Here is a 26,196-nt window from a genome sequence, read left to right as displayed (position 1 = left end):
TGAGGGAGAATATCCTTGATTGTAAGTCTACAGAGGTGGTACAGATGTAAACCTACCACTGCCCAATTGTGACAAGCTCATCTCAGAAACCTGACTAAGCTGGCATGTGGGCAATTTGTTTACCTTAATTATCAAGATATAAATCACTAGGATTACTGATCCTATGATGATCAGTTAGATAGCACATAATATTAAAAAGTAAATATTTTTTTCTCTGAAGAAACATATTACCATAAATAATTTGGAATAACTACTTATATTTGCATAGTAATAAAAAAATCCTTCTTTTTAATCCTGCCCATTGAAAAAAATTACTGTGGGTGCTATTGTACATGAAAATATAGACAAATGCCATCCAATACATGTTGCTATGTATTACATTTCAGTAACTGTGACTGATCTCTAAATGACAATTTTATGATCACTTGAGTCAATCTGTAGCTATGGTCATAACTAAGGAAGTGGGTAACACTGAAATAGCTTCCTTTCATGTTTACAACCAGTAGTAATTGTATAATTTAGGTTTACTATAAAAGGCCAGTATCAAATGATTATTCAATATTCATGATTTTATACTGGAAACTAATTTCATAGTCCAATGGGGCGCTTTTCTTTGCTGCCATAAATAGTATTCTTTGGAGTTCTTCTACTCTGATTAAAATTTGTAATCATTTGGCAGTTACTTCAGAAGATAAGTGGGTGTATATATGCATATTTCTTCATAGCTTGTTCTATTTCGCTTTCAAATATCATACCAAAATCCAAGAGAAGGCAGCATCAGTTTCTGTTCAACCGTTTACTACCCAGCAAAGCCTCAGATTTCAGCATTTAATGAGTAAAAACATTGTCAAGACCTGCAGTATTCAATCAAGAAATGGAAAATGGGTACCAGAGACTGAAGATACATATTTTCTCCAAGAGCCAACTGACTGTATGCCTTATATAATATAATAAATGGCAAACACCCATGTTTACTCTGTTACTCACACATAATGACAGCACTTGTATATGATGAACAGTTGCACTAGCATGCACACACATCCATTAAATATATTGTTTGGTGGTATGTTTTTTTTTTTCATAAAAGCTGCAAGTGTGTTTTCTTTTTCATTCTGAATAGCAAACATCAAGCATTTCAAGCCCATTGCTACCTTTTCTCAAAAGAGGTTTAAGATTTTTAAGGGTGTAATTAAGGGATTTTGACGTAGGAAAAATCTATTTCTGGGCGAGGAAAGTGCTAAAGAGGACACATTTCACGGAGCGACACGGCTGAGCCCAGAAAATTAGTTTTTGAGTCTTAATACAGTCATTACAATTATAATTGGATTAAGCTATACTGTACTGTATTAATAAAAAAAACTTATTTTTAATGAAATATATATCTTAAGAACAGAGTTTACAGAGTTGATCTACAGCTGGTTCTGATAATTTTTTTCTTGTCATTGGTTATTTACATTTGCTCTGATTACTAGGACAGCACTTTTTACTTTTTTAAACCATATAACTTTGAAAAGTGACCACTTTTAAATATGCATTTGTTTTATAAAGTTGTAACTGACACTGATGCTTAATTAAGAAATGATCATGGAAAGTGGTTCAGTGATAATGCTGATGATTTCATATCACAATCATTACAACAATATTTACTAACCTTTTTCTGTTTTAATGAAATATTCAACCTGAACTTTACAAATGGATAACTTGATATAATTTTGTTGAGAAAAGGTTGCAAGGCTTAAGAGCTGATAAAAACAAAGTGTATTATATATGAAACTGTACACAAAGCTTATGAAAATAAACAATTTAAGCATTATTTTCCATTAATTATGAAGCCATTTCAGTTGTAGCAAGGTACAGTGTCTCACATGTCAAAAAGCAAATGTTGTACATATATAATTTGTGTCATAATATAGTCCTTTTTCCTAATGTCTGCTTACCAATTGGCCCAAATGCAAGAAGGATTGGTTGTGACAAGCCAACTAACTGGTCAGATGTATGTTTATAGAACTGCTAATGTAACATAGTACATATAACTAAACATCAGTAACTACCAGTTCTTACTAATGTATACCTGCCAGTTGCCCAAACTATGCATTTGTAAATGACTAACTTCCTGTTCTACTATAAACTATCAAATGTACCAATACATAGTAGTACATATGATTGTTTACTTAGATTACTATCATTGCTATTAGCAATAGTAGTGCTATAGTCATCTTAGGCTTCTACAGAATACAATATCCGTATGCAAAAAGTTTAAAACTGAGCCAGTACAAGAAACGCGAGCAGAATTCAGTATAAACTGAATGAACAACAAAAGTCCGTATACTAAGGTTGAATCAATATTACCTAGAATAACTAAACATTACACAGCAGAGTTTCACAATTAAATGAAACAGCTTTAGTTCAGAGTAGTGGGACACTTTCACTTGAAGAGAATAAGGATGCAGATGCTCCATGAGAAGAAAACACACAATTCAAATTCATTCATTAGTGTGCTAAGGATAATAGAGGGTTTGCCTTCTTGAAACAAAGTTCATTAAAGACTTCAAACCAAGGTTTCAATCCTAATACCCATTGTTAAGAATAAAGCATTTCCTAACTTTCAGAAATTTTGTGTAAAAGATGGAAGCCTAAGGATGCCATCCACAGAAATAATCGTTCAACAAAAAGAACCATGTTACTGGTAGAGCTTAAAAAACAATTCCCAAAATACCACCTTGCACAAAAGGCAGGATAGCTTTAGAGTCAATGCAATAGCCATCAACAACAATTCTGTACTGCCTGCTACTAAGGAAATTGTGGAGGTAAAATGGTTTTTGCAACACTCAAGGTTTAAAACAATTATTGGACTTTATGCTGAACAAACACAAACCAGGCACTAAAATAAATTAGCCAAAATTCAGCCTTTTCGATTTATTACAGAGTATTGGCTGCCAAAATAATTGTCAATATGGTGCACCAAACAAGAAGCTGCATTTTTCATGGCTGTTTCATAAATTGTCACTATGTTCTCTTGATAAGTCATCACACAAGAGAATTAACATAATAAAATATATGAACAAAATAAAAAAAAATATTCAACATAACATTGACAAATGACAACAGCTAGCTTACTGTATCCTCAAGCAAGCATTCATAAGATAGACAATGGAGGGTCATGTACTAAGATTGTAGCATGTACCAAAGCTGAGGTACACTTCAGATGTATGGTCAACTGCTAGTACATATACAGCAGCCAGATAAGGCATCTCTGACCAGCTCATCAAAATGATAACGGGAGTGAAACTCCTTCCATTACAAGGAACGCAATGAAGAGTAACTATCAACCTGATTACCATCAATCTCACCAATAAAATTGTTGCTCAGTAACTATTAATCTACTTGTACTGACTTACATACCTCAATTATCCTTACATATAGATGTGATAAACTGTCACTAACACCCTGATAACTAGTGTGAAAAAGCAATTATACTAAAACCTGTCATTTCTTGTTATTTTTAAATTGTTAATGTCTGAAATCAAAATTACATTTGGGTCAAATGACCACCTTAAAAATGCAATTTTGTATCTTTTTAGTAATTGATATGTGAATTAGAAAAATGGTATTGTGAAAGTATACAAATCTGCGATGTTGGGTTGTCTTTTTACCTAAAATTAACTCAAAATTAATTCAATTTTTATATCCTTCATAAGGTATGCAAGTGGGTATCTTGTGGATTTCTGTATAGGTAACCAATGGGCTATAATGACCAGTCACTTTGTCATCTGGTTGGTTTCTTGAGATATAAAACTGGTACTTGGCAGTGATATATCATGGCAATAAGCAGGCGAGGGCAGAGCGTGATATTTGCGAGGGTTTTGGACACTGAGTTGAAGAGGTGAGGGTGAAGCATCTCCTATCACACACCGGCTACAACTTCGTGGAAAACGGATTGAGTGAGGTTCAGGTCTTCCACTTCTGTTGATTTCAGAAGCTCTCTGGTGGGAATAAGGCATAGTCATTGTGGCAAGGTGATGGCAGAGGGTAAAGTGATATGGGCAAAAATGGCAGTGTGGCACTGATGACAAGGACATGGCAACTACGGTTGGTAAAGGGAAGGTGACAAGGGTGAGAAAGTGTAGTGTTAAATGGGAAACTAATGACAAGGGGGTAAATGTTGACAAGGACCAAGGAAATTACATTACAAAAGGGAAGGTGACAAATGTGAGATGGGAAGGTTAAGGATAGTGAAAACAGGGCTGGGTTACGTAGATGAAAGAAGGGTTAGATGATTGGACTTGCAAAGGGAAGAGTGACCAGAAGGTATAGGTGGCAAGGGGAAAGATGATAGTATAGGTAATGGGGGAAGGTGATATGAAGTATGCAAAAAGGGAGGGTCATGGCAATGGGGAAGAGTACTTCTTTGTGAACTTGGGTAATGGGCAGGTGTACATTCAGTGGTTGTTGGATTGTGATGGATGTCAAAGTTAAAATTTCATAGGTGTACATTCAGTGATTATTAGATTGTGATGGATGTCAAAATTAAAATGTCATAGGTGTGCATTCAGAGGTTATTGGATTGTGATGGATGTCAAAGTTAAAATTCCATAGGTGTACATTCAGAGGTTATTAGATTGTGATGGATGTCAAAGTTAATATTTCATATGCTTTTGAAAGTGACAGTAGATCTGGTGAAGTGTTCTTAGGCATATGGCACAGTATTGGAAAACAAAAATAAAACATCAAAACACGTCTTGGCTACCAGGAACATATCAAGCGCTTGGTGCTCTGGTATGTGGTGATGGCTGAAATAGTGCTGGCTGCTGAGAGATTAGTGACTGGTGACTTTGAGAGTTGGTGCAAACAATAATGAATTATGACATCTGAAAAAGGACTGGTAGTTGAGAGATTAGTGACTAGTACTCTGAGTGCTGGTGCAAACAAGTATGAGTCATGATCATCATCAATATATCGTGTAGTGTTGAGGTTTGCCCAGTTGAATTGTAAGCTTAACCTGTCTTTAAAAAGAGATCCAAGTACAAATGGTGTTTTGGAAAGTATTACTAAAACAAATCAAATGAAATGAGTAGAATGATGCCTTTCCTTAGTATAAAAAACATTACCCATAAGGATTATTAAAAAATTCAGGGCAGATGGATTGCTTAAAACTGAAAATTTTGAATACAAATACGTACTCATTTTGTTTAATAAGCCTTGCTTATTAACAAAAGACTTGTAAACTTACTGAAATTGAGGTCATTCATTTCAAAGAAAGTCATTTTAAAGATAATGTTAAAGCCTAAATTCAGTAAATCCTACATATGAATAGTTTTATGCACCAACACTAAATTACTTTCTTGGCTTCTGCATACTTGGGCTTGGCCCTAAATACCATTCCTCCAACTATGCTCCAATGCTTATGAATTACAAACAAATAAGGAAAATGTCTTATACAGTATGGAATGCAGAAGATAAAACAAAACTTTGGATCAAGATGTAAAACAGTTTCAAAACTAGGAAGGTGATTACAACATGAGAAACAGGCATTGTGATAAACTCAGCACTACTTCCTCCTTGTGTCATCTTTCCCTTGGATAAAAGAGCAAACTTAACTATATAATGCATGAAACATAAACATGTGTCAATTTCTGTAAACTGCATGTAAAGTATTTGAATCAATCCCTAATGTAGACTTCACAGTTTGATTCCCTTTTGTAAATTGGTATCCTTTTGTAAATGGGTAAGAAAGGTCCATGAGAGATAAATGATATGGGGGGTTTACTATGCCATCACACAGGACTACAAGGATTACACAGGAATATGGATAAGAAGGGGGGTTAGGGTACCAGACATAGTCACTACTAAATTGTTACGGATTATATTCAACTGGAAAGCAAGTGAATACAAGTTCTTGTGCTTATTATTTTTGTTTCATTTTCTTGAACCTAGAAGAAGCTTGAGAAGATAAGACAATGCATCAGACAACCCTGGAAATACCGGTAAAAAATCTGAAAGATTAGTAGGGTGATGATGAGGTGCTCTGACGTGAAGAAGAAGATGGCGGCGTTCAGACAAATAGCTGAAGATCAGGAAAAAGTTCATGTGAAGATAGGTTTTGTGATTTTAAACATTGAAGCATTTTGAATTAGAAGAAACAGTTAGGTCAGTGAGAGACTGAAGACATGTTAATGTAAAAATTTAAACAAGTGACAGATGAATACAAAGATAATATTACTGGTGAAAAGGTAATGGAACACTGATGCAAAGGAGACAGGCTGATGTGAAGCTGAAGTCAGGTATCTCGAGAAAAGACTGACTGATATTTCAGGGAAAACAGTTGCTGAAGATGAAAAAAAAGTACAATGTGTACTCAGGTGACAGGTTATATGAGGGTGAGAGATGTATATAAGCAATACATATTCTATTTCTTACCAAAGAAAACAGAGAGAGAGAGAGCTTACTAGGGTAATGATACTGAACAAAGTGTAAATTGAATTAGTTATAGCATTAGGGTTAATGTATTACAAAATATTTCATTTCACCTTAAGTCTGATAATTGCCATGCTGCATATGTCCTATTTCTGCTGCAGGCTTATCCATTTAGACTAGCAAAAGAGGAGTAAATAATAAAATGACTGCAACAATATGCAATGAGATGATTGACATGTATGAATGAGAGAGTGAGAACAGATAATATACGTACTCTTTTTATAATTACAGAGGTTAAAATAAATACATGGTGCTCTTGAGGTTGCATTACATAAGCTACTTGAACATTCAGAAAAATAAAAGACGAGATTCTGGGAATCAGTCATCATTATACATGACAGCCAATTGGGTGCTAGAAGGAAGAATGAATACCCCAAATTAGTTAACAAGAAGTGTACGAGAACAGTGGTCCCATGTCTGTCTGCTGTTTTTTCTGACAATTTTTATTAAAATGGTAAGAGCCACAAACAAGTGGCTGTAACATGTCAGCTGTATTACCCTAAGCACTAGGCTAGCTTGGATGTCAAAAATGTCTAATTTGCACCTACAACTCTGTGTATGTGAAAGTTATTAGTTCACTCAAATCTACTTTAAACTATTAGAAACATTTCAACGTTACCACAGATGAACTTGCTCTTTGGTCGATGGGTGTAGGTTTCCGAACCTCCTATCAGTGATAGAATTAGGCATCTGCAATGGCCAGGATGTATGGTGGGCAGTGGGTAAACAAAAAGCTGGAAGGAAAAAGCAGAACGAAGGACCCAGAGAGAATCCTACGATAAAGGAAAGGATTTGGGAAAAATTGGCTGTTTGAGTTTGTTGAAGTTAACTGACGATGAGGTTGCTTGAAGGGGGCTGGCCTCAGGTTTGCTGGGGAGGGGGTTACATCAGTGGGTGCTTACAAAGTGATGTTGAGAGAGGGGAAAGCCAATAGCCAAAAAAAAGGGGGGAAGGGGTTAGGCATGAGGAGGCGGTTATGGTCAGGTCATACCTGTGGGCGAGGGATAGCTTTAAGTGGTTTCTTTGAGCCCATTTTCTTCATGGCGGCGTAGTATTTCTTTTGGTCGTCTGTCATGAACATCTCGAGAGACCCTCCTGCGTGGATATCACAAAACACATTGCACTAGCTTGTTTAAAAAACCATATTTTATGAATTTTCTCCTTGTTATACTTATGGTATAACAAAGTGGTCCCAAGTTATGCCATTCCGGAGGATGGTATGCAAGGTATCCTAAGTATACCATCCAAGATAGTATGCTAAGGTACTCTTGAGTTATACCATCCCAGGCAATAGTATGCCAAGGGACTTCTTATTTAGCAACTACAAAGATTACACACAAAATGTTACTCTCTAAAAGTAAGGCAATACCATGAGCAATTTCCAGGTGTCAAAAATGCACAAGCTTATGATAACATGCAAAAAGAGAAAATATCTACAAATTTTCAAATGGATAAAGGTACTCAGTAAACATATTTTTCTAAATATATGCCAAATGTCTGGAATCAACTGAAATAAGAAAAATATTCTTTCTAGATGTAACTCTGTGGTTTGAGTGACACCATCAGTTTTAACAGATAAAAACCCACTCAATGCCCTACGCGCCCCCTATCAAATATTAAGTCTATCGTGAAGCATTCACAGCCCTCTGATGATGAAAGAAGGTTGGTGTGGAACAGATGTACCTCAAGTTTAGGCTTGTTGTATTAAAAATTCTTCATGCAATAAAACATACCCAGAGGGAATGTACATAGTAGGAATACTGGTATACAATATCTAGAGTGGATATTTGGGCATGAAAGACATCCAAAGAAATTTTAATGACCAAAATACACTCCTTAGTTTAAGGTTTAATTTTTAATGAATGGGAGCAAATAGTACTGACCAGCATCTTACTGTAATGTTAGAAATACCCTATGCGTACTGAATTTATAGAAATCGCAAGATTGGCTCTGAATCACGTAATTTGAGTAACTACATACTTAATAAGTCCTTTCATTCTTGCTTTTCAGACTTTAAAGCCCCTCGACAGCAACCCTTTCTAAAGAAGACAACCACCATGATACTTATCTTTTTCTTTTGTTCATTGAAGTTGTCGATAATGACACCAATGAAGAGATTCAGTGTGAAGAAAGACCCAAAGATGATGAAAAAGACGAAGTACAGATACATATAAATGTTGATCTCCCTCACTGGCTGTTCGCCAACCTGAAAGTTAAGAAAAGTGCAAAGAACACCGATGAGATTACCAAAGGGGTCTTCAATTTTGATGCAAACTGAAAAGAGGAAGATAACCCAAAGTAACAACCGATAAAAGATTACATACCTTTTTGGAAAAATGATTAGGGAAGGGGCAGATAACAAAGAGTTTGAATGAACAAAAGTCTTAAGGTCTTTGGGAAGGATTAAAAAGAGGAAGATAACCAAGTCTCAAATACTGGGGAGAATTAAAAAGGTAGAGAATGTCAAAAGCATGATAAAAATAAGTTCATAGCACATACTGCTCATGAAATTTCAGTCATGAACAGACTGGGATACCCTTCCCTAAGATTAGGATCTAATCAGGTATTTGAACCACTTCTGAATACTGAAAGCAGAACTCAGTGACCTAAATAATCAAGAACAAATCTCAGTTTCATGAAAAGCTACGTTGCTAAATTTTGGTAGCAAAATTGTACACCGACTATCATTTTTAAGAAATATTTGACTTGGGTCATTTATAAGGAATGCCCTCCAGAGATAAGACCCACAGACGAATACCTCCAAGTATTATCCCCCTCCCTCTCCACACATACCTGTGTGGAGTCAATGGCATCATTCATGATCTGAATCCAACCCTTCCAAGTGGCAACCTGGAAGAGGGCGAGGTATGCCATCCCTACATGATCGAAGTGCACTTCACTGTTCTCCCAAGACAAGTTTGCCAATATGCATGCTTCTCTATTAGGTATTTCTTCTGCATCCGCTCTGATGCCATCATCATTCATGCACTGAAAAGGGAAACAAATAAATAAATTTAGTGAGGAATCAATCTGACATAATCAACCTTTTGAGTATTTCAGGGGCCCTTACATTTTTGTCTGAATGATGAGAATAGCTGACAGTTGTTGCATTAAATGACCATCTTTCACTAGTATTTGTGCACATAAATTCATAGAAACATTTTAGGGATTAAGCACATTCTTTGTAATCAAATTGGTGAACTATGTGAATATTTCAGAAACTGCTCTATGCTCTTCTTTACTTAACATGAAATCAATGTAGTGAACCTTAAATAAACTTACGGTGATTTTCTTTGGAACTATAATTTACTCTTAGTAAACACGAATGAATGACCGACATTTTTCTCGAACACTTGAAAAATAACTCAAAGATACGATCACCTGAACATACTTTGTGATATTTTCCATTGAAAAGCTGCACTCCCATGATAGCAAAGATGAGCCAGAAAATGAGGCACACGAGTAACACATTGACGATGGATGGAATAGCTCCTACCAAGGCGTTCACTACCACCTGTTGGATAGAAGGAATGGATTAAAATCTAATTTTAAATGCTGTCAATCATCAATTAATACCACTAATTTAAAGGCTCTTGAATGACTTCAAATGATCATGAACATAATTAGCTGCTGTTATGGTTAATATTATCTGTTATCAGTGAATACATACATCTGTACGTAGTTAATATTTTCCTATTCAGTTAAGTGGGTTCTCTAACATGCTTGTCTCTCTACTATTATTATAAATCATGTTAAGCATCCTCACAATAACATAAAGCTAATTTGAAATTATGATTTTATAATCTGAATAGACTACATGACAGCCAGGCCAGGGATAATATTGTTATTTACCTAACTCAGGATTTAGTAACAACCTGGCAGAATATCTCACTGGGCCATTCTCAAGTCAGACCTGATTATGCTAAAAGACTATTGTAATTTAACTCGATCAGAGAGATAATTCCATTATGTCTGAATTGCAAAAGTTGCCAGAAAAATAAAAGAAATTAATGTTTATTCGTTGGTATGTAAGGAAAGTAATTTATTTGACTTTTACTGATCACTTATAACACCAAATGAGAGGAAATTGACCTGTGGTCTAGAGCAATCTTCATATAAAAGAATCTTAAGATTTGATTAATACTACATACGTAATTGAATTTCCTATAAGATATTGGGAGTGCTACAAGGTCTTCTAAAATTCATTACAACCAATGGTTTTTACTTTAAGTTGCAAAAATTCTATTATGAATAGTTGATCTCCCACAAAAATAAATGGTTAAACACACAATCTAACCAAAACGTTCATATGTAGGGACTGAATTTTGGACATAATTCATTATAAATCTTTTCTATTTGCTACAATATCATCACTACCTAACCCCCGTCCCCCACCCCCGCAATCTGTACTGCAAGAACAAATACCATTGCTGGGAATGACATGCGTTTATTCTTGCTGGGAAACAGTATGTGAATCTACCCTACATCTGTGGTTGGGGGTTGGGAAAGCAAATCAGCAGAACAACAGCACAAGAAGAGGCTGGGTGCACATGTTGAAGTAAAAGCAATGTGAAAAAAAACTTGATTATTGTAAGTTTGCACAACAAGCAAAAGTATAAGGTGAGGAGTAAAATAACAAAGACATAACAGTCAAACAGAAAGAGGACAGTGTATCAGATTATGCAATTGCATGATCATGCAAGATGCTTTTATTGCTCATGCAAGATATGAATCAGATTCTGAAGAGGAAATAAGCAGTGTAGTTATTGGAAAAAAAAGTCTGATGGACTTCTTTAGCAATTTCTTGGTTGATAGTTGAGCATTTCAAATGTTACCTTTGCAGATACAAAAAAAAAAAAAAGTTCTCAAACTTGAGAATGTTAAATGTTATCCCCATCTAAGGATTCACTCTCTTGGACAATGTAATTCATAACATATTAAGAGAATCTTAATTGTTACATGACTGGTGTGTTGCTGATCTTAAAAATGGAAAATCTTTTTTTCTTTTAAGAAATATACACACATGTAATTGGAAGGAATACATATAAAAGAGATTCATTCTAACTTAATTACAACTTATAAGGTGCAGTGTACCATCTGGCAGTTCAAAAAATTTTGCTGTTCAAGTGAAGTACACATTTTGCCAGTGTAAGTTTGTACAGTTTGGCAACTGGGGTGTATACGATATACCTAGAAAGTTGGGGTTAATATGATATAACTTGGCAGTTTTATTGAATGGGATATTACCATATTTGTCAATATAGGTCAGTGTTATAAAATTTTGATGGCTCGAGTCAATGTGATATCACTGATAAATAAAGTTTGAATGAATGTGATACCTACTTTGTCAGTTCTAGTGGATATGGTGATTGAATGGGCTATGTATATTTTCATGCTCATTATATGGGATGGTGCCCATGCAGACTTACTATCAGTGCGCATGCGTCACGACCTGAAGGGTCGACTAACTTATTCTATTGTGTCCTTATCAATTGACCATTAATTCGAGTGCGCATGTCGCCTTGGATAGTATAAAGAGGTTTGTGGAACTGGAAGCCCGTGAATCTGTCTGGATTTCTGATCACAAAGTTTTGCCCAGAAAAGGGGAAATTATTCCTTCAATTTCTACAATATAAAGGCAAGATACCTAATTTGCCTTAAGAGGAATGAAAAGCTTTCTCCTTCACTTCATTAATAAGAGACAAGTTTCATCCTCTGCCTTACAGAGAGAAATTAGGCCATTCCTTTACCATTGAAGGAAAAAGTAACCAAGTCTGGTAAATCCATATAATCAACCTTTCCAAACAGAATATCACAGGGGCTCAGAGCAGAGGGGCTCCTCCAGCCACGCTGTCACAGTCCTTTTTATCTTTAAACTTATCTGGCAGTAAGATTCTTCATGGGTACTGAGCAGCGCAGCTGAGGCAAGAGCATTCTGCTCGGTACAGTAGCAGGAATCAATCATGCGCCGTGCAGCTGCTAATTCTGATTTTAGGCTGCTGCTGCTCTGAGGGCAGCACTTACCCTCATGCCCTGCATACGGGACATAGCCCTCAGGGGACGCAGCGCGCGAAGCGTTCGCATCGTTTTGAATGCCTGAATTTTGCCTGCTCCAGCCAGGGTTGCCACTAGGTTAATCAAGGACACCTGGAAATCAGAGCCCGTACGAGTTACACAGAGGAACAGAAGAGAGAGGAAAAGAGAAGACTGAGGAAGTAGAAGATGCCTGATACAGAAGTTATAGTACTTAGAAAGATTAAGACAGGGCATTTTTGGCACAGCTGCAGTAGCACCAACGTCCAACACCACATAACTACAGGGAGAGAAAAAGACATTGGTTAAACATGGTCACACACTTGTCGGCTGCTCGCTCACGTGTGGCACGCGCAGTTACATTTAGCAGGATCCAAGATAGGACACTTGGCATATTCATAGTGATAGCTTTATGTTCATGGGATTCAACCAGGAAGAGGAAGGATGGATGGCTATAATACTGAGGTTTGGAAAGTGAGGAACACTGGGAGGATATCATGGATGAAAAAACAACCGAGGATGATGGAGTAATCAGGAAACAATAAAAAAAAATCTGCTACACAGCTCAATGAACACTGAGTCACACACATATGCACACGCATACACAGTACAGTCTAGGGGTAGGGCAAGGAGGAGAATCTCCTCCCTTATGTTACCCTATACCCTTCTCCTGTTTAACAAGTCATGGTAGCGTAATGTGGACAGTTGCAAGAGTGATCAAGATCATCAGGGTGACATGAGGAAGTGGTTTAAGGAAGAAATGGCAAGGATAATCAAGGATTACGGAGAGCTATATAGGAACATCACTATTCAGATATGCTGAGGCAACTCTAAAACCACCACGATGGTCAGCAGCTTCAAGTAGGGAGAGAGAGCCCTCTGGAAGTAACTACTTACTCTCATTCCCTCCCATCTCGATACAGCTCTCAATGGTCTCAAGGCACGCAATGTCCGCATCGATCTGAAGGCTGGTATGTCGTCAGCACCAGCCCAAATGGCCGCCAGGTTAATCAGAGAGACCTACAAGACCAATTTAGCAGAGTACAGTGACCAGACCCAAAAGGCTGACACAGACTGAAGAATCCACTTAAACTCAAGCACTTGCACTTTTACACGAAGTGAATCCACTTAAAACTCAAACATGTTGATGTATGATGTATGTAAAGGTGTAGTAATACTTACATCATGACATTGTGCAAAAACACTTACATCATGATACTGTGTAAACTTGAAAGATATGATCTACTTCCAGCTCATATGCACTAGCACTTATACATCCAAAAGATATTACACCTGGTACATCCAAACACTTATACGTACATCCAAAAGATGTTACACCTGGTACATCCAAACACTTATACATCCAAAAGATGTTGCACCTGGTACATCCAAACACTTATACATCCAAAAGATGTTACACCTGGTACATCCAAACACTTGCCACTTCAAACAAATTCTAAGACTTACAGAAAAAGCATCTATCTGATATGGATTGCTAAAAAACATACACAGTATGGCCTATTTCATTTCCTTATACTGAAAGTTGAGGTGATATTTCATTAAAGGCACCTCATAATCCACTATAAATAATAGCACGGAGTTCAAATACCTCAAGTTCCACAGCACATTTCATGCTAGATGATGCAAGAAAGACCTATTGTTATGATACCTAAAATACGTATTTATAGCTAATTAAAACTAAAAGAGTAACTGATAAACATTTAACAGGAGAAATCTAGAAATCATGTAAAGCTCAGAAATATTGAAAAGGTAAACACATTATGCACATGGCAATGTCTGTAAAAAGCTGGATGTTTGGTCTGTCCCTTAACACAGATGGAGGCAGGATGTAAGACTACGATCATCAGTGGTCATTATATATGTAGATGGAACTGTCATTTTTTCATATCCACTGTAATTCACTCTTGCTTTTTCATCCAGTGACACCATAACTCAAGTCTCACATCCTTCCCAAATAGGGCTGCTGGAATGTAAAATGTTAGTTGGCATAGTACATGCAACACAAACTGATTTAATTAAATAAAATCATACCACACCACAACAATTAATTCTTAATGATAATTTTTGGAATCTGTCACTCACACGGCTATCAGTTGGTGACTAATGGTGTGGCTATGAAGTTGAAGAACAAATGAAGTACTAATGGAATACAGCACTAGACAAGAAAATATTCTTACACAAAGAAACTTGATAGCATTACACGCAAATGGATAATATTTTTTCACAGTATACTTGTACAATCTATCCTGAAATCAATAAAAATTTTAAGAAATTAAGTTTTTCTAATCTACAACACAATTACATAAAACCACATTTGTAGAAGCTGCCACAAGAATCTTTGCCAAAAGATTCATAAACAGCCTCAGCTGGATCTCACTGAAATAAGCAAATTTTAGATCAAAGAAGTCTAATAAGATTTAGTTTTGAGACTCAATGGCTTAAAACATCAGCAATGAAAAAGGAAGAAAATGGAGACATATGAATTCTCTACTGTTATCCTGAAGGTGAATATTTACAATAATGGTAACAAATCAAGGCAACACCTACCATGACAATGAGAAAGTCAAGCCAACACCAAGCATTGGTGAAGTATTTGGCGAATCCGAGGGCCACCCACTTGATCAACATCTCAATGAAGAATATTACAGTGAAGATCCTATCCATGTAGTACAGAACATCTTGAAGCACAGGTCGGGTCTTTAGGTGCACATCTTCCAGGGCTAAGGCCAGAGAAGACAAGAGAATCATGGTGATGACAGCTGTCTCAAAATATTTGTTCTCAATCAGTTGGTATGTCTTCAATCTCAGATGGCCCCAGCCTTGCCAGAATGGAGAATCAGGATCACCCTGGAAAGGAGAATGAACTGAGTCAGAGGAACACCTGTCACACCACCAAAACATTTTAAGTCTGGTATTTTTTATTATGTTACATATCTTGAAAGTCTCTGACCATCACAATTTTACCAGCTTTAATAATTAGGTTATTTTTCAAAGAAAAGAAAACATCTCTTAAACAAACATGTAGAATTATATCCGGCATCTCTCCAACTTTGAATTTTAATTATCTATGGTGCCCCAAATTCTATAAGATAACATATGATATAGTATTTCAGAAATTGAAAATTATACCTATTAAATAAAAAAAAGACTGAATAACTGTATTATCCATTATTTCTACAAAAACTTCAGTGATCACACTTTTTAGAAACAACAAGCAAGCATACAAAATAATAGGATTCTCACTCGAAACCAGGGACATTTAATATAGCATGCTTCCTTGAAGCAATCTGATGGGAAGTCCAGGATGATCTCGCTTCCAGTGTCCATCATAGGTGGTCTTTGCTCACCATCTTCCAGGAGCTCCTCATCACCACTTGATCCCTGGAAATCTGAAAGGAAAACAGGAAGCTTTAGTGTGTCAGGTTAGGGACTTTGGAGAGCTTGAGAACATGTTTAATGAGTAAAACTTGCGTGAGCCACTGTGGAGAGGCGTGTGGGTGATGTGGACATCAACGTTTTTGAGCTTTGGCGGCAAAACTAAGAAAATAAATTGAAGGAAAAGTGGATTATAAGGGCAAAGAGGACCTATAAATCATTGGGAGGTGAGGAAGGAAAAGACGAGTAATGTGGAGGGGGAAGGAAGAGGTGGTGGAGGAGGGGGGGAGGGGTAGGAGGAGGACCTATCCCCATCTGCTAGCTGCCAACTAAATGAACATTTTACTCGTTGTATAATATAAAACGGTGGTCAGACGAGCAGACTAGGGTGTCAGGCTCCTGGGAATGAAAGGTGACAAAGTACAATCGCCGGATTCCTGTTCCTCCATGGGTGTGGACAGCCAGTCACAGGGACCAGAGGCTGAAAAGACAAGATGAATGAAAAAAGCGAGAGGTCAGCATTAGCAGAAGCACAAAATCACCAAGCTCAGAGTGAAGCGGCAGTGATGGCAATAGCAGCAGTAACATTAGCAATGGGTTAAGGTTAAAAGTGCGTAAGAAAATCTTATAGCGGGTCTGAACACATAGGGAGGGAAACAATAATTTTCTGTCTTGTGCTTGGGGAAATAATTTCCTGTTCTCTATGCATTGTCCCACATAAAACTGACTGAAACAGGACTGTTTATAGTTTTTTTCTTTTGATTTCAGCATCAACAACTGAAGTTTCTGTTTATTTTCCCTAATAGAAAATCAAGTTATCATTCATCATGAAACATAATTTTTATTCACAAAAATGTAGTATCAAGGCTAGGTGGAAAAAATAACTTCAAAGTAACATCTTCTGCCTAAAAATTCCTTTGTAAATATAACAATAATAATGATGTCGCATATAAACTTCTGCACAATATGTTTGTTTCTTGAAATTCTGGTAAATCATTCAGAATCCAGTCCCGTGAATAAAAAGACAATCTGTTGTTATGGTTAAATACTGTATAAAGAATAAGTCACATATCAATTATGAAACAGACAAAACAAGACCACACAGAGAACAATGAGGAATTTCCATGCTTTTAATATTTCCCCCTTATTCCTTCATTCATCATTAAATGCATTCATATAAATAAATCTTACACATGTGTTTGGGTCTTTGCTTAAAGAGACTGAATGTGAGCACAGAATCCTGGCTTATTTTTAACTACAGCAAAAACTTGAATGATTATCGTCACATCTTGCAACATTCGGGGTACACTATAACAGAGATTTAATATACTTAACCCTTTTAAATCACAGCAAACGTGAACTAAGGCACCGGGTTCTACCTCACTAGTAAAGTGAAAATTAACTATGGTATATAGCTCATTCAATTTTAGTAACAGAAAACTTATTATAATAATGGGAAAATCGAATGAATAAACACAAAAGTCCCAGCAAGTTTTAGTAAGAGCAAAGCAGAAAGATTCCTTCTGTGTTGGATATATGGCTGGACCCAGGGCAGGGCAAAACAGTACAGTACAACAATTTTGTACAAGAAAAATAAAGGGACCAAGAAAGTGACAAGAATATAAGAAAATTCAATAGATATTTAGCACTTCACAGGACAGACCATATCCCTGAAATATGTGACCACAGGAGTGATATCTCCCTCAATGGAAATAAGAAAATGGCTTCTGTCAATTATAACTAGAAAATGGTCTTCAACCAGAATGTAATAAAAGTTACTGAACCATCTGTGTTACTGCAATACCTGTCAATAACATACTGTTACTGATGAAAACTACAAACTGTGGTCACATCATTTCCCAAACAGGGTATTTACTCAAGTTGTTTGATTAAAAAAAAACTTTTTATGTTAAGAGAATACGTGAAGAAACTATTTGACAGCAATTTTTAAATATTCTATAGAGTTCTTTTGTGTTCAAAGTGTGAATAAAGAGTTGTTTGACCAAAGAGTAGGTTATCTCATGATTTTTTTTTGTTTCGTGATTGAAATACAGTAACTATTGGACCATACAATATCATAACATTAATGCATTCTTGTTGTTGATCATGAATTGCTTGACCTAACCATCTTAAAATGTCTACAAAATTCTTCCACATTCCAGCTGTGACATTGGGGAATTATTCATAAGAGATTTTTTCATCTTGGTTGTTAATGGTCATGAAAACAGGGAACTGCCAAGACGACAATTCCATTATAAAAAACTATATAGGAAAAATACAATTTGAATAAATATCAGGTCTGATATGGCATAGGTGTGAATTTGCGTGTTATTTCCATGCTAGAGAGAGAGCACACCGAAATATAAAGTACAAGGAATTTAGATTAAAACAAGAAGAGAGACAAAGACAGGGAGAGGATGGGGATATGCAACTTAAAATTACAGCAGCAGCATTAAACTACAGTTACTAAACTATATTGTACAATGGTGGAGGATTAAATGAAAACAAATTTATTTCCTTTTAGATAAGTAGTTTATTAGAGATAATTTTATGAGGTGCATGAAGACTTATTTTCTCTTTTGAGTGTTATTCACAGTTAGACTTGGGATTAGGGTTAGGTTCACTATTGCAATAGAAATATTTATTAATTAATATTTAAAAATCATATCGATGGAGTTATTACAGTTAAACTGAACACTCCAGTTTACTGATTAATAATAATAATAATAATAATAATAATAATAATAATAATAATAATAATAATAATAATAAAATAATAAATAATAATAAATAATAATAATAATAACTAATAATAATAATAAGAAACATCAGCTACCTTGCAGTAATAAGTGGTACGAGCACCAACCTGAAGGAGTGATAGAAAACGATCAGGCAAAGATCCCCTGGGACGATGGTATCAGATCAGATAGGGTGATACGTGCAAATAGATAGATGTGACGTTGATTGAGAAAATCAAGAAGAAAGTATCACTCACTGATGTCGCAATACCATGGGACACCAGAGTTGAAGAGAAAGAGAGGGAAAAAATGGATAAGTATCAAGATCTGAAAATAGAAGTAAGAAGAATATGGGATATGCCAGTAGAAATTGTACCCATAATCATAGGAACACTAGGCACGATCCCAAGATCCCTGAAAAGGAATCTAGAAAAGCTAGAGGCTGAAGTAGCTCCAGGACTCATGCAGAAGAATGTGATCCTAGAAACGGCACACATAGTAAGAAAAGTGATGGACTCCTAAGGAGGCAGGATGCAACCCGGAACCCCACACTATAAATACCACCCAGTCGAATTGGAGGACTGTGATAGAGAGAGAGAAAAAAATAATAATAATAACAATAAAAAATATTAATATCATTATCATTATTATTATTATTATAGTTATTTTTATATTAAATGCTCTGATTATTCACTTCCAACATAATTATTCACTTTCCTTAATAATGACGCTCTCAACATCATGAAAAGAAATTAAATTGATGAAGATATGAAGGGAAAATTATAATACTGAGAGACTGGATGATTGATGTTGCCTGAAATAAATTGGTCACAAAAAACTGATATAATAATAATAATAATAATAATAATAATAATAATAATAATAATAATAATAATAATAATAATAATAATAATAATAATAATAATAATAATAATAATAATAATAAACACCAAGAGATGAAGGACATGATCAGGAAAGAATATATGCAGACTCAGGGCGATACTTAAGTCAAAGCTGAACGCCGGAAATATGATAAAAGCCATAAACACATGGGCAGTGCCAGTAATCAGATACTGCGCAGGAATAGTGGAATGGACGAAGGCAGAACTTCGCAGCATAGATCAGAAAACCAGGAAACATATGACAATACACAAAGCACTACACCCAAGAGGAAATACGGACAGACTATACATAACACGAAAGGAAGGAGGGAGGGGACTACTAAGCATAGGTGCTGCGTCAACATCGAGAACAGAGCACTGGGGCAATATATGAAAACCAGTGAAGACAAGTGGCTCAAGAGTGCATGGGAAGAAGGACTAATAAAAGTAGACGAAGACCCAGAAATATACAGAGACAGGAGAATGACAAGCAGAACAGAGGAATGGCACAACAAACCAATGCACGGACAAGACATGAGACAGACTAAAGAACTAGGCAGCGATGACACGTGGCAATGGCTACTGAAGGGAGAGCTCAAGAAGGAAACTGAAGGAATGATAACAGCCGCACAAGATCAGGCCCTAAGAACCAGATATGTTCAAAGAACGATAGATGGAAACAACAACTCTCCCATATGTAGGAAGTGCAATACGAAAAATGAAATCATAAACCACATAGCAAGCGAATGTCTGGCACTTGCACAGAACCAGTACAAAAAGAGGCATGACTCAGTGGCAAAAGACCTCCACTGGAGCCTGTGCAAGAAAAACCAGCTACCTTACAGTAATAAGTGGTACGAGCACCAACCTGAAGGAGTGATAGAAAACGATCAGGCAAAGATTCTCTGGGACTACGGTATCAGAACAGATAGAGTGATACGTGCAAATAGACCAGACGTGACGTTGATTGAGAAAATCAAGAAGAAAGTATCACTCATGGGACACCAGAGTTGAAGAGAAAGAGAGGGAAAAAATGGATAAGTATCAAGATCTGAAAATAGAAATAAGAAGGATATGGGATATGCCAGTGGAAATTGTACCCATAATCATAGGAACACTAAGCACGATCCCAAGATCCCTCAAAAGGAATCTGGAAAAACTGGAGTCATGCAGAAGAGTGTGATTCTAGAAACGGCGCACATAGTAAGAAAAGTGATGAACTCCTAAGGAGGCAGCATGCAACCCGGAACCCACACTATAAATACCACCCAGTCGAATGGGAGGCCTGTGTTAGACCAAAAAAAAAAAAAAAAAATAATAATAATAATAATAACAGGAAAATGTAAACATGAATAATGTATTGTTACTATTACTCATGAACACATACTGCTAAACTGGTGGTAATACAGTGAACCCCCATATTCGCAGACTCACGTATTCGTGGATTTCTCTCTGGAACATATACGCTCATTATTCGCGGAAAATGTACTTTTTTGTGGTATTTTTATGAAACATACCCACAAATTCCTGTGGTTTTTTTTTACCAATTTCATAATAAAATGCATTTTTTGTGGAAAAAAACCTAAAAAAAACCATGTATAAACAATTTTAGTGGGTTTTTCTTCAGTTTTACCTAACAAAATAAGCAGTTTTAAGCATTTTTATAGGGGTTTCAACTATTCGCGGTTCTAGCTATTCATGGGGGGGCAGGTACCTATTCCCGTGAATACGGGGAAAACTGTATATGAGGGTTGAAAGGGCAAGTTCCAAGACTGGATTTTAAGTACTGCGACCTTCTAGCTCGAAACACAGAGCCAGAGCGGAGAGGCTGGTCTTCAGGCAGTGTTTATCATATCGTTATAATTCTACATTGTTCACTCTGTTAACCCTTCTTACGATTTTCTTTTCTTTCATTTGCATTCAAAATCACACTATTTCCATACCATGCACTCCTTCTACAACTCCTCCAGAGCTGTGGTACTTTTATTTTTTGACCTGTCCTGTAATTCACCGCACTCTTTTATATATTCCCAAATCCAATGCATACATGAATTAACCCATTCCATTCTTCCACAACCCAAGAAAAGAAAATTAATCTTCTTTCTTGAGGTTAATTACTCTCATGACCTTACATTTCCTTTAAACCACCCTTCCCATACAAATGACTTCAACAATCAACTGTGTCAGCAAGTATCATGACATTCCGATCTTAAACGCTTTGCTGATCCCATATTGCCTGTATCTCATGGGCTCTGCAAGCGTTCCCCCATCACTCCATCCACAACATGATTAAGCTATATACAACCCTGGTGAAATAATACACCATTTCTAAGACCGAGTTTTACACCAAAACAGACAATATCCCTTCTGTATATTCCAACATAGCCTTCACTCTTACCATGGTATTTCTGATCATTTGCACAGTAAGCACCCTACACATTGTAATATGTATTCATTGTCATCAATGAAAACCCCAAAAAAGCCAAAAACATTTTTACAAAACGGATGCCAATTGAAACATTCAACAGATAAATAAAGAGACTGGTTAATATATGAAAGAAATAACCAAAAAAATATATGCTTGATTGCACTCTCAATGAGAAAAACTCAGATCCAAGAGTATGAAGGACTGCACACATACAAACACATACTTGATCCCCAATATTCGCAAATACTTGGAACCCTTCTGAAAATTCTTATCCCTGAGTATCTTAATAGTTTTATCATAAAACTGCATTTTGTCACGAAATGATATGAAAATACAGTACTTAGTGAATACTTCTCTATGAAAAATACCGCAAATAGATGAATTGTCTGTGAATAATGTGTATATATGTTCCACAGAAAAATCCACAACTAGGCGAGTCTGCAAATAGGCAGAGGTCGACTTTGTGCGTGTGTGTGTGTGTATATATATATATATATATATATATATATATATATATATATATAATATATATATATATATATATATATATATATATATATATATATATATATATATATATATATATATATACCGGGTGTTTCGAAATTAGAGGCCCCCCTCCAAAGAACAAATGGAAAGTTATGAAGTTTTCTGCTATAGCCTATCTCCAAGTAGATTATCTTAAGTTTCTATTAAGCTATTTTTCACTTTACATTTCTTGTATTTTTAGATACAGCCAGGCTAACGACTCGAGGAAATCATATGGACTGACCGAATCCGGGCTATAACCTTCAGATAGGCCAGGGATGCAGACGCATCCTTCATTTCACGTTCCTGGATAGCTAAATCCACTAAAAGAGATGAATCCTTTGTTAAAAGAAACTGGAACAAAAAATCCCTATGACTGTCATCGCAAAAAGAGTGAGAATCTTGGAAGGCCTGAAGTCCTTTCTCAGGAGTCAGAAGACATCATAGCTGAGGCAGTGGGTAGATCAAGAAAGTCTTTACATAAATTGGCGCTTGAACTAGAAATAAAAAGGGGAAAGGAGAGAAGTTATATTGCTGTATATCGTGTGCTGTATATCATGAGTTGAAAAAATCTGGTATCAAGCCATTTCATGTTATCAGCAAGCCCAACATCACCCAGAAACAGAGAGAAGACTGTGCATGGGTTTGTGGTTCATTTCTTTAAGACTGGGATGAAGCTGACTTTCTCCATGTTGCCACATCAGATGAATTCTTCATTTACACAGTCAGGAAGCCAAATCATAAAAATGACATCATTTGGGCTGCAAATTTGGATGATATCAGCGATGGCATGTGCTATCACCAAATTGTGAAATTTCCTGAATGTTTGGGAATTTTTCTCTGTTTCACAGACAAATGGTTAGTGTGGATCATCAAAGAAAAAGGAGTCATGGAATGGCGAATACTTCAGAGAAACTGTGCTTACTGGCGGAGTATTTCCTTTCCTCAAAGATCCTGAAAATGTGTTATCTGTTGAAAAAGTCATATTTTTGCATGATAAGGCACCATGTTTCAAGGCTCTTCAGACATAGGAGCTGCTTCGAAACAGTGGTAATGATTTCTTCTCGTCAAGTGAATTTCCAGGTAGCTCCCCTGACCTTAATGTGTGTGAAAACATTGATAGTATCTTAAATGATCGTGTTGAACCGCACACAGTGAACTACGATAGCATGCCAAGCCTCGACAACCTGCAAAGAGAGGTGACCGAAGCGCTCAGGAAAATGGAGTTTGAGTCTCAGCTTTTTTGCGATTTGCTGAAATCATACCCCTCAAGAATGCAGGCTGTGATACAGGCAAATGGAGGCCACACAAAATATTAAATACTCAGAAGGAAACTTAAATAAATACCTGTTCTGAATTACTTTTGTTTTTGACCATATCAATTTTAATTCATGCTGTAGAGGGGGTCCTCTAATTTTGAAACACTCTTTATATATATATATATATATATATATATATATATATATATATATATATTATATATGTGTGTGTGTGTGTGTGTGTGTGTGTGTGTGTGTGTGTGTGTGTGTGTGTGCGCGCAAATGTGCATGAAGCAAATTTAAATTAGTGCCTCCAAGATTACTAGAAATATAGCAACTCTGGGGGAACCACAACTGAAGCCAATCTGAAAGATTCCCGGATCCTAAAAACACATGGAAAGGTTAAACTGATCTGTAACAAACAAATAAAACAAAAAGGTGAGAAAAGGTCGTAGCTTATTTGATACTGAATGAGGGACATAACAGGTGAGTGGGAGGTAAAATAAATCCATGAAATAAGGAAGAACACAGAAAGATAATTACATTAGTCAACTTCCACCATTGTACAATGTCTGGTATTAGGGGTATCCTTCAATGCCAGTCAGCTTCACATAATCTGGTCAAAAGATATTCTTTCCTTCAAGATAAAATTAAAATGATTTAGCTTTATCATGATGCAAGCGAAAATGTAAAATTCAATGTGGGCAATTACAAGAGTTTAATAAGTGGCAGCTATACACCACAATCTACTATGGACACTGAATTCCAATATCTATTGTATCTGAATAAATTTCGCTATACAATTTTGAAAGCACAAGGAAACTTTAACTCTTGGTAATGGTAAAGGCTGGGGGTCATGAGACTGTCTGGGTGCCGGGAGCTTCGGGCACAGCCCGCGAGGGCCTCCGTCTCCAGAAGCGCCCCGGCGCCAAGGATACCTCCTATACGATCGAAAAAGACTTAATCCTAAGAACGAACGAGAGCTGAGTGCGAGTGAGTGTACCATCAAGTAGCATACCATCCTCCAGGTCCTCCTTACTGGCATCTTTCTTCTCCTCGCCGTCGTCCAAGGATTCGGATGATCCTTTGTGGCTTCCACTGTCGCTCTTCAGCTTCCGGTTCTTGTGGGACCCCAGGGAGTTGTTGCTGACGTCGTCCTCGTCCAGCCGCACCACCTGCTTGTTGCTGTAGTCATTCTCGATGATCTCGCCGTTGTCCTTCGTGATCGAGTTGACGATGTGTTTGCTGTTGTTCATCATGGCGTTGTTCTTGATCTTGCCATCTGTGTTTCCCATGGGTTATAGGAACGAGGAAACACACTGATTATTCTGCAAGTGCTGTCACGTTTTTTTCACCAGATTAGATTAGCAATCCAAGAAGGGAGAACAAGGTCACAGAGAGATGAGAGAACAATGACGACAGGAAGAAGAAACAGACACAGGCAAACAGGACTAAATGGAAGTGAAAAGACAGAGGAATGACTAAATACCAAAAAACTAAATACGATATCTGGTGAATAGAGAATTCAGTTCAATGCTAAACTATGATTTTCAGATACACTAAATTATCAACTTATATTTTTCAAATGCAATAGTACATAAATTACAGTTACAACATAACTTCATTATAGGTGGTTTATAAATTCCTATGCTATAGTACATTACTTTGAGGTAGCAAGAGATAACAGTGCATAAGGACATGTTAAAAATATTTGGAAATATTTTTCCATTTAGAAGAGCAGAGAATATGAAAACTATATTTCCTTTCATCTGATATCAGAAGGAGCTATGATAAAATAGTTTTTGTGAAAACTTCAGCTGAACTAGCTCCCTGCTTGAGTTCAAAATTAAGAAGCACTGCATTGCCATAAAAATCCTGAAAACTACTGTGAATGCTGATGATGTTGATATTGGTGCTTGTGCAACAAAATGGAAATACAGTCAGTCCCCGCTTATCTCGGCAGACTCGGTTAATAGCAATCCAGTTTTATGGTGCTTGATTAGTGCTATAAAATCGGTGATTTATGGCGCCATAACATGTCTAACAAAGGCACCATTAACTGGTTATCGGCGCCATAAGCGCCATAAATCGCTGGTTCTGGTTAATGGCAGTTTTCACTTATCAGCACTCTGCCAAGAACGGATTGAACTCCCGCTGATAACCGGGGACTGCCTGTAGAAACTTCTGACTCTTGTGTTATGGCATTTGAGATTTGACAAAGGCATGTGTAAGCGTTCTATGAAGCACCTAGCGATTGGTAAATAGAGCTTGTTCTTTATCATGTGTAAATCTAAGTTAGGTACAAGAATAGGCATATCATACACAGACATATAGAAAAATCATATATAGCATACAAACAATAACATTTCAGACAGTCTGTTTACCCCCATTGCTGACTCCGTGGTGGCATAAGGCCAATTAACTCTACAACAATTCAACTTCTTATAGATTTCTCTCTT

At 36.5% G+C, this 26,196-nt stretch overlaps 1 protein-coding gene across 11 annotated transcripts in view; it reads right to left on the bottom strand.

Annotated features, from left to right (window-relative positions):
* Positions 1-26,196, bottom strand: part of LOC135214486 (sodium channel protein para-like) — a 344,371-nt gene that overhangs the window by 16,324 nt on the left and 301,851 nt on the right. For 6 of the 11 annotated variants that reach the window (XM_064248839.1, XM_064248840.1, XM_064248838.1 and 3 more), the window contains 7 exons: positions 24,741-25,019; positions 15,772-15,917; positions 15,076-15,375; positions 12,499-12,621; positions 9,866-9,988; positions 9,268-9,462; positions 8,453-8,680 (listed from right to left, as the gene is read on the bottom strand). In XM_064248839.1, the coding sequence (XP_064104909.1) occupies positions 8,468-8,680; positions 9,268-9,462; positions 9,866-9,988; positions 12,499-12,621; positions 15,076-15,375; positions 15,772-15,917; positions 24,741-25,019 (1,379 nt within the window). In that variant the 3' untranslated portion in view covers positions 8,453-8,467. Of the gene's footprint in view, positions 1-7,465; positions 7,574-8,452; positions 8,681-9,267; positions 9,463-9,865; positions 9,989-12,498; positions 12,622-13,404; positions 13,528-15,075; positions 15,376-15,771; positions 15,918-24,740; positions 25,020-26,196 lie in introns of those variants that run through there. The other 5 variants (XM_064248842.1, XM_064248848.1, XM_064248849.1 and 2 more) reach the window with 4 other exon arrangements.

This window comes from Macrobrachium nipponense, chromosome 45 (assembly GCF_015104395.2).
Source record: "Macrobrachium nipponense isolate FS-2020 chromosome 45, ASM1510439v2, whole genome shotgun sequence".
NCBI lineage: Eukaryota > Metazoa > Arthropoda > Malacostraca > Decapoda > Palaemonidae > Macrobrachium > Macrobrachium nipponense.
Note: the sequence above shows the minus strand (reverse complement) of the source record. Positions and strands in the feature narration are given on the sequence as shown.